The 10,304-nt window shown below is 28.0% G+C and overlaps 3 protein-coding genes across 3 annotated transcripts; all 3 read left to right on the top strand.

Annotated features, from left to right (window-relative positions):
• The first annotated feature begins 1,386 nt into the window (after nucleotides 1-1,386).
• Nucleotides 1,387-1,993, top strand: LOC113387686 (60S ribosomal protein L23). Its single transcript, XM_026625048.1, has one exon. It carries the CDS (start codon nucleotides 1,523-1,525, stop codon nucleotides 1,943-1,945), a length of 423 nt encoding a protein of 140 aa, XP_026480833.1. The 5' UTR covers nucleotides 1,387-1,522; the 3' UTR covers nucleotides 1,946-1,993.
• Nucleotides 1,994-4,178: 2,185 nt separating this feature from the next.
• On the top strand, nucleotides 4,179-5,709 carry LOC113388055 (zinc finger protein 383-like). Its single transcript, XM_026625466.1, has 2 exons — nucleotides 4,179-5,195; nucleotides 5,690-5,709. Exon 1 carries the CDS (start codon nucleotides 4,179-4,181, stop codon nucleotides 5,109-5,111), a length of 933 nt encoding a protein of 310 aa, XP_026481251.1. The 3' UTR covers nucleotides 5,112-5,195; nucleotides 5,690-5,709.
• A 1,266-nt stretch (nucleotides 5,710-6,975) lies between these two features.
• LOC113387964 (NADH dehydrogenase [ubiquinone] 1 alpha subcomplex assembly factor 3-like) lies at nucleotides 6,976-10,184 on the top strand. The gene is made up of 4 exons (XM_026625373.1): nucleotides 6,976-7,117; nucleotides 7,186-7,309; nucleotides 9,383-9,441; nucleotides 9,757-10,184. The coding sequence occupies exons 1-4, from the start codon at nucleotides 7,059-7,061 to the stop codon at nucleotides 10,100-10,102; spliced, it is 588 nt and encodes a 195-aa protein (XP_026481158.1). The 5' UTR covers nucleotides 6,976-7,058; the 3' UTR covers nucleotides 10,103-10,184.
• The last annotated feature ends 120 nt before the right edge of the window (nucleotides 10,185-10,304 follow it).

Here is a 10,304-nt window from a genome sequence, read left to right as displayed (position 1 = left end):
AAGTCACACGGAGCCATATCTGGTGAATTTTTGCACTTTGCAACACTTTATTTCATTTTTTACGCAAAATTTAATACAAATTCTTTGACTTTTTCAATTCTTCCATTGTAAAAATCGCCGAGTTCAGAAAAACACGTCGAACCTTAGCGACTACCACAGACAAAGTAAACAGTGAATATAGCTGAAAATTTCATCATACTTTAGGGGCATGTATACCAACACAATAAAAAAAAAATTTTGACAATCAGACACTCCAGACCCGCGAAATTTAATTATTAGTAATTCCGGGTACTTTTTGAACAGACCATGTATATATATATATATATATATATATATATATATACTAGCTGTACCCGTTCACGCTTTGATGTGATTTAATTCAAAATTAAAAAGTTGAACAAAGATGTGTATTTGTTACATTTAGTTTATCGTTACTACTATCTGTTCAACAATTTACCTATTCAACAATTTGTCTACTAATTTACCTATGAACCCGTTTGTCAATCTACTATTTTGTTTACATATTTGTCTATCTACCAGTTTTTCTTCCTACCATTTTTCCCGTCCACCAGTTTACCTTTATAAACTCTCTAATTCACCTTATTTATTTACGCATTATAAAACAATTAAAACTCAAATTGATTCTACGTTTTAGTTAGAAAACGTTTGTATGTGGAAAAGAAAGGGGCTGTTTTTAGGCTTTTCCCGGCAATTATTCGATTTTTTCTCCTCGTAAGAACCATCCTGGGACTTTAACGAACATTTAAAAAAAAGAATTGGCCAAATTGGTCCAGGCGTTGTTGAGTTACGCGCTTACCAACACATTTTGCTATTCATTTATATATATATATATATATATATATATATATATATATATATAATATATATTTAATTTAATATTTTTTTGCAGCCCAATCGTCAAATTAAAAAAAGATTAAATAGATTTTTTTTATTCCATTAAACGTTTTGACGCTTAATGTGTGTCATCATTTAGTAATGTAAAAAACGTATTATATAAATACAAAAGTTGATAATAAATATAAATTAAGTTTTATCATAATAAGATAAGTTTAGACTATATAGAGTACACTGTCGGTTTTTTTCTGTTAAAAGTAGTTATAGTATGTGATAATTTGTCATTTTTGATGATAAATTTTATATATCATTGTGCTATATTAAAAATATGTTATGTATATATTAAGTTATATAAGTTTAAATGTTATTATATTATTTCCCTATAATATATTAAGGTGACAAAGTAGCAGAGCAAAACACAAATTTATTTTAAATATTCCCTCGCTTGCCTAACTTCATGTAAGTCGCCGTGACCAACATAATTCTATATGCGGCAACACTACTAAATCTTGCAATACAACATGGCCGCTTGAGATCATCCTTTCGAAAACGTGTTTCACCGAAGTAGAACGTGTTGTCAATATTTAATGATAGTATCCTCTTACAGAATTGATTAGATTCTGTACACATTAAAATAAGTTTGTGCTTGCACATATAAATATTAAAAATGTCTAAAAGAGGACGTGGTGGTTCAGCCGGAGCTAAATTCCGCATCTCCTTGGGTCTGCCTGTCGGAGCTGTTATTAATTGTGCCGATAACACTGGGGCCAAGAACTTGTACGTAATTGCTGTCCATGGAATTGGAGGACGTTTGAACAGATTACCTGCAGCAGGATCTGGTGACATGATTGTTGCTACTGTAAAGAAAGGTAAACCAGAACTTAGAAAGAAGGTTATGCCAGCAGTAGTCATTCGCCAGCGAAAACCATTCAGAAGGCGTGATGGTGTCTTCATATATTTCGAAGATAATGCTGGGGTCATAGTAAACAACAAAGGTGAAATGAAAGGCTCCGCTATCACAGGTCCAGTAGCAAAGGAATGCGCAGATTTGTGGCCCAGGATCGCATCTAATGCAAGCTCTATAGCCTGAACATATACTTGTAATAAAGGAAACATAATAAAGTAAATGTTTCTAAAATTTTGTTTTGTATTGCTTTTTCAGGTGTCTAATACGAGAGTCATTCATCAAGTGCCTAGCCTACAAATGAGAACGAGACAGCCACAGAGGAGTGGCAACTTAATTTTTAACATAATCTCCTTCAAGCTTGATACATTTGGTCCAGCGATGCTCCAACTTTTTCAATATGTTTTCTCGAGGACTGAAACTTTTTGGTGAGGCTTAGTACTTGTTGAATGACCCTCGTACAGGCAGTTTCACTTTTCATGTGCAGTCTGGTTGTTGTCATATTTATCTTGCTCCAACTTTTTCAATATATTTTCTCGAGGACTGAAACTTTTTGGTGAGGCTAAGTACTTGTTGAATGACCCCCGTACAGGCAGTTTCACTTACTTTTTATGTGTAGTCTGGTTGTTGTCGTATTTATCTTATTTTGATTTTGTCGAACTGTCGTTATGAGCAGAACGATCCTTCTAACTGTCGTTAGAAGCAGTGTCATTGGATTACAATATTTAAAAGTAAGTTATATTTTGTATTTGTATCACCTTCGTCAAAGGATTTGACAACAATATTGTATTTAATACTATACCAGCATTATATTAATATAATAATGGTATTTAAGATTTTGATTTTTTTGTTCGACATTGGGGACATATTCTTAAATGTTAATGGTATCATATTAAGGTAAGAAAATTGAAAATTTAAAGTAAATAGAATCTTACAATTACTCTACATTTTCTATTTACTGTTTTATAACACAATTGTGATAAGTTACTTTTTCACAAAGCGATCATTCTGAAGAAACTTTACTGTTTATATCTATGCTCTTTTTATTACGAGTATTGCAAAATGTATATAAATAACAAATTTTAATGAACGAGTATATAGAAACTAGCACAATTCATTTTTTATTCAATTTATCTCTACTAAATATCATAATTCTTTAATGCTTAAATTATAGTATAAAAAAAAAATTAATTAGTAAAATGTGGTTGCATAAAGTTTAATAATATACATACTCTATTAATAAATTGTGAAATTTGGTCAATACTATTTTATCAGTTCTTTTTTTTATGAAATATATCATACTAAGAAAATAAATTGACCATGTTTCAACTTGAATTATCATCTAGATTTTCAAATGCCAGAATCAAATTGTTATTACACTTACGGGGTTTGTCTATTGATGTTGAGCGAGTTAAAAATTTATTCAAAATTACATTTTTTTAACTTAAGGCAAAAAGTGAGTTAAAAATGAGTAAAATCTCATTGGCAATATGTTTTCTTGTTGATGCAACTTTAACTGTTTTAAAATCTATGTTAAATAAATATTTTAGATTTTTAGTTTCAAACGAATTTCAGTTATCAAATTGCATTTGGCTATGCCAATGTTCTCTGCACATTTTTTCAAATTGTTTTTCTTATAAACATAACATTATTTTTAACTTTTAGAAAAAATGGATGTGTATGTGTGCAGATACAAACTTTCATCGACGATTTCGGTTACACCGATCAACCGATTTGAATAATTAAAAAAACATTCGATTCGTATTTAGAAGCAGACGTGCGGATTAATTTTTGGCAAAGGCAGGTCTAGCCGTTCCGAAGATACGGGGCAAAAAGTGCCAAAAATGGTAACTCAGTTTTCAAAAGAACGGATTTTAATAATTCAAAGAGCATTTTACTTGTATCGATAAGGTGAAGAAATGATTAAATTTTTGGGAAGGCAGGTCCAGCGGTTATGAACTCTCAATAAAAATAAGTTAAAAAAATGTCGTTTAGCGGTCAAAAATGATTATTGGACATGTGCACATCAAATCCTCAGATATTTTATAGAAATTTTAATAATGTGTACACATTTTGTGTAATTTTTTTTTGGGTTCCGTACCAAGATTTTTAATTACGGTACGGGAAGTTTCAGCAATTTGCCTTAAGGCACGATGCCACTAGTTATATACATTTTAATGTTTCTAATCCATTAGAAAGTTAAATTTAAAGTTGAAAGTTAAAGTTATTAATTTATTACAAACCGAAAGTTGTGTTTTTCTACCAATAGATGGAACTATCATTTTGTATTGTCAATTAAACTAGGTTTACATATTTTTTAACATTCGTTTAAAAGTTGTCTGTCATTAAAACAATGTCTAAAACATATCTTTGACTTTTTGCTTTAATATATAATACATGGAAATTAAATTGTGTGAAAATGTTTGATGATTTGTGCCGATTGTGTTCTCAACCTCATTACGAGAAAGCATTGGAAATATTTAGTAAACAATATGTTGAAAACGGTGTAACGTTAGGAGTAATAATACAAAAATGTATAAATATTGAAATTGATGAAAATGATAGATTACCCTTTAAGATTTGTCAAGAATGTCATTACAAACTTTTAATGTACTACGCTTTTCAACAACAGTGTGAATATGTAAATTGTCAATTTCGTCAAAAATTGATATTAGAACAAAACCTTGATGAAAAACCAAGGCAACCAAATCAAGTTATTCAAGAAGTGCCAATAACATCTAATGATGAAGATTCTGAAAAAGGTAAAGATGAGTCTATTTCTTTTTCCAAAATGGTATCCCAAATAGAAAATGAACAAGAATCCATCAAAACAAGTAGTCAAAAAGATATTTCCAAAGTACCCCAATTAAAAGAAAATCAAGAATCAGCAAATAATATTAATAAACATAATTCCCCAATAAGTATGTGTTATCTTTGCGGTGCATTAGTGAAACGCATTCATTCCCATATGAAAGCTCATAGAGATGCTGAAAAGCCCAAACTAAAACAATACAAATGTGAGAAATGTGGAGCTGCCTTCAGTCGCTCAAATCATTTAAACATACATCTTAAAACACATCTAGATGTTAAGCCTCTGCAATGTACATTATGTGATAAACGGTTTATTGCAAAACGTTACTTAGATAAGCACATGAATGTTCATGCGGGAATGAGGCCTTGGAAATGCCAGTTTTGTGCGAAAGCATTCCAAACTAAATACAATCTGAATACACACGTAAGAGTACATACTAGAGAAAAACCATTTAAGTGCCCGTTTTGTGAGCAATGTTTTAGACAAAGAGCTGCGCTTAATTTGCATGTACGCGCACACAGAAATACAAACGTTAATTGATCTACTTTATTTCATTTCAAATAATAGTGAATTATTTTGAAATCTTGAAATATATATTATAACAGGACCCAAATGATAACAGAGGTGAGCAGAAAGATTTTTTCTATTTTACTGTCTGAGATTTGAAAGTGAATGGAAGTCTTGGGTGGTTACAATACAGAATAATTTGTAAACAAATTCATTTTACAAATTCTAGAAGATGAGGATAATGGAATACAGTAATTAACTTAATGTCTTTATAAAGCAAATTAAAAAGCGCAAGGACATAAAGCATATCTTATTACATTTGTGATGTAATACATTGAAGATTTCTCACAAGTGGTGGAGCAGATAAAATTGGTTTTAAGTAGGCATTATCCTGATGATTTTTGCGCCCTGCACATATTGCAGATTTTCTTGAATACAGGGGCCTACAATGGATAATAATGTACCACATACATCATAAATATTATTAGTGTACTACCATGTATCACTAATCTAGTCAAATATTTTTCATACTGCAAAATGTGACAAACTGAACATAATAAATTGTTTATAAACAAATTATTATTTTTTTTTTAAGAAAAGATTTATTTCAGGGATTCTTGTGGAACATAAGCAGTGACGGTAGCAAGTGGTAGAAATATTTTTGATGCAATAAAGCCTGGATTGCACTTAATTAAACATTTAATATGTATATACTTAGCACTTATAAAGCTAAATGCTATTTGTAAGAAGATATTAAGTATAATGGTTTTATCATTTGTAAGTATAAATATAAAATATTATTTATAAATATGAATATATTATATTCTCATATTGTGTAGGCAGTGGTGTTGTGCGTTAAAATTAAAAAACTGTACCAAAAATCGGTTCTCATATTTACTCCATATCAGTTCGAAAACGAAAGAAACAAAAATTATAAAATCCATTTTGTGCATATATATATATATATATATATATATATATATATATATATATATATATATATATATATATATTAGGTTGTCAAATATCTCCCTTTCGGTTTTTTGCTATAGGTTTATAATACAAAAAGGCAAATATATATATATATATATATATATATATATATATATATATATAAACATCATTAGCATTAGCATTTTTTCAATTGCAAATCATATTGTGTTGGTATTTTCATATATAAAGAAGAGAGTAATGATCATGAATATATATAAAAATTATATAAATAATCATTAAATAATTATATGAATATATCATTTTCTAATATTAAGGCAGGGCTTCTTAAACTTTTGTCCTTCTTAAACTTTTGTCCTTTGCGATCCCATTTATGATTGCAAGTTTCTTGACGACTCCACAAATAAAAAAAAATATATATATTTTTAGATGATTTATTAACTTGGCAACAATATACATATACAGATGCATATTTGTTGTAAAACATACAAAAACCTAGACGTGTGGACGTGATGTCATAAATATTTGACACTGAAAACCCTTGCGACCCCAGAATTATCCCATTTCGGGTCAAACCCATGGTTTAAGAAGCCCTGGTCTAGGGTAATGATCCTAAACAATATAAGTCTAGACAATATTAGAATACGATGTATTCATGAAGACATATGATTCGATGCGAAAACTATGCAAATAACAATTACTTTAGAAAATTATTATGAATATTGCTGTTGCAATAAATAATTATACAATTCGATGCATTGCTTAATCAATTTAAATCATATTGAATATATCATATTCTAATGTTATCTAGGTTTTAAATGGTTTTAAATCTACATGGAGCCTTTAAAGAATTTCAAAATTCTAGAAAATTTGTTCACATGTTTTCCACCTGTCAAAGTGTGTTGAACAATGGCTGTTGTACATAACCTCTTAATGTCACCTGAACGTTCGTCGTTACCTAATTTTACAATTTGCATGAAATAATGAGAGTATTTTAATATCATCACAATTACAAATACGTTTGGCAAAATGATTAATAGGTTTAAATATATTTATTCTAATACAAATAAGTTAATAAAAAATACAAGGTAAATTATACTATAATTATACTTATTTTGATTGATGTTTTACTAAAGATTAAAATTTATATTTCTAGTTTTCAACAAACAAAACGAAGTTATACGATGCGAAGAGGTGCATACGATGGCGAAGGTAAAACTGTTTTGCGTTTATTAAATCAAGATGCCGAAATGGGCCTGATGATTAATTCATATAGTCAAGTGAGTATCATTTAATTATTTTTTGTATTAACTTCAACAATTATGTTGAAGAAGTGAAATTTGGAATTTGCTGTGTATGATTGATTAATTTTACTATCTGTCTCAATTTATATTTAGAAATGACAATTTTGTTCTATGTGTTCATTGAAGGCCTAATATTAGGACCTTTGATTCAGTAGTGTTAAACCTTTCGTTATCATATAGCAATTTTGCACCAATTTGGTATTTGCTGTGTTCGATTGATTGATTTATTTTTACATTTAGAAAAGACAATTTTTTATGTGTTATACTGGTTCTCATAGTTATATTGCACCAATTTGGAATTTGCTGTGTTTGATTGATTTATTTACGAATCTATTTATATCTATGGCTATATTACAAAATATTTACATTTTATAATGTGCACATCATATGCTAAATATAAACAAAAAAAGATATAGTATTTTAGAGTTCGTAAACATCTTATAATAAAATACATAACACTAAATAAAGAGAACAAAACAAAATATTCAACTCTAAATAAAAATTACTAATATAAATCACTTGATAAAAACTATAAAACACTATATTTATAACCGTCATTTGAAGATTATTTATATTTATCTGTATAATTTGAAATGACAATTCATTTTATGTGATTATTAAAGGTCAAATAATTAAGTCTATTTGATGTTACACTTTCATTTTGAATTGAAAAAAGTAGTGTTAAATGACTCGTTACCATATAGTAATATTTGGAATATTACTACATTTTAAATAGTAAGCTGTGTTCGATTGATTAATTTATCTGTATATTTAGACATAACAATTCGTTTTATGTCAAGGCCTAACAATTAAGATCTTTTGATGTTATATTTTTAATTCGAATTGAAAAAAGTATTGTTAAATGTTTTGTTATCATATAGTGCACCAGAGTAGAAGTAGTAAAGTTTTCATTTATCAATAGAATTACCAGGAGAACTGTTATATGTCAATTAATTCTTTTTGTTTATAAATATTTAATTTGATCTACTAGAGGAGAACAGGTGCTTTTAATCAATTTTGTAAGAAGTCAAGTAAAGTCATCAGAATAAGTGCAATTTGATTCCCCATTTGATTCAATTGTCATTAATTTATTTAATAACTAATTTGTAACTAACTACCTAAGAATATTTGATTTGATTGTGAAATTCTGTTAGACATAACGAAATTCAGGATGCTCGGTTGGAAATCTTTTGTTAATACACTCGAGATTTTAATGTTGATTTCTCAGTACCTAGAACTGAAACGTTATTAACCCTAAAGACAAATTTGGCTTGGAAATGATAAGTTTTAACTTACTTCAGTTACTATAAGCTATTCCATGGTAAATGTTTTAGATATAGATATCTTTTCTCTCATAAATCGAAAAAAAAAGTTTCTGTTAACTGTGAATTGACTCTAAAGCAATGTTCACAAAGATAACAGACCAATGAATAATACGAGTTGACTAAAAATCAATTCCTACCTCTACTTTTTTATATTCACATCAAAAAGTATAACTCATTCTATTTCCACATTAGGAAGTATCTTAATGCAGAAATTAATAATAGAAGAAACTTCATATGGTACTTCTATTACATACATACAAAATGGTAATACATTATAGAAAATATCTTTGGATTTTATTTTCTACTTATATGCACTTTATATATATAATATTTTAAGTTTTTATTTAATTATCTGAGATTTTGGTGTCCACAAGATTTGTAGAACCCACTTTTTTAATTAATATATTAACTTTTTTTTTAATCTGTTAATAATTCTTATTATAAGTAATTATAATATAATATAATAATAAGTAATTATAATTGATGAAAATAATAAATATGAATTACTACATTTAATACTCCTTACAGAGGAAAGAGGGTTGTTATATTTGAAAAACAACATTTATATTCTTGTATATAAGATAACTTATAAATGTTATAAGTTACACATTTATTTTCAAAGTAGACTCTTATTCTCTGATGATGAATTCCATAATTCTTTTACTGACGTGAGCTCATTGAACAACATATACTTTTCAAATTATTGCTGTTTTCTTAATTTTAGGTTGGTTTTTCCCTGAACAATGGTGTTTCAGTAATGGGTCCTGTAGCGATATTTCCCAGGTATTTTTTTATAATACTATAGCAGAGAATCTGATTTCTTTTATTTTAATAGCATAATATGATGAATATAAAAAAACTAATCATTAGACCTTTGAATTAATTTGTTTGCTAATAGTAATATTATTCAAATTTAATGTTTTTATCTTTTTCTTAATAATCAGTTCAATTAGTGTTCTCGTATATTGTTTATCGATTTTACATAAAATATTCATATATGTATAACTATATATGCTCATATTCTGTTCAATGTTCCCTTTCACAGTTCTTTAATAATTAAATTTACATTTTATGCTACAACTAAATTTATATTTCCAGGACTGTTCTATCATGGAATGTAGGAAATAGTGAAGACATAAATGAGGCTTCATTATCTTTATTTTATACCTTAGATCCAAAATTGGATGTTCTTGTTATTGGTATAGAACAAGAAAGTGTTAATCCCAAGTTAAGGCAGAGGATTATGGAAATTTTACGACCAAAAAGAATTAATGTTGAAGTTTTACCTACTGATGTTGCATGCACTACATTTAACTTTCTTAATGCAGAAAGTCGCAGCGTTGCTGGAGCATTATTACCACCTTTACATATTAAAGTAACTGATAATGACTTGTTAAATAGTAAAATTAAGCACAGGATATTACATCAATCTAGAATCGACTAATTACATTTTCATGATTCTATTGGAAGTGTTAGAAAATATCTAAAAATAATTTAGCCAATTTAAGTATCGAGCTTTGAAATCAGATGTGACATATATGAACATAAATGTCAAGCTTTCTTTGTCACCATTTATATTAATAAATTAAAATATCAATATATATATATATATATATATATATATATATAAATCTTGGAAGGCGTAG

Source organism: Ctenocephalides felis, unplaced genomic scaffold (assembly GCF_003426905.1).
Source record: "Ctenocephalides felis isolate EL2017-DRISC unplaced genomic scaffold, ASM342690v1 CF-g0.4_SCAFFOLD_03572, whole genome shotgun sequence".
Taxonomy (NCBI): Eukaryota; Metazoa; Arthropoda; class Insecta; order Siphonaptera; family Pulicidae; genus Ctenocephalides; species Ctenocephalides felis.
This window is presented reverse-complemented; position numbering and strand designations above follow the sequence as displayed.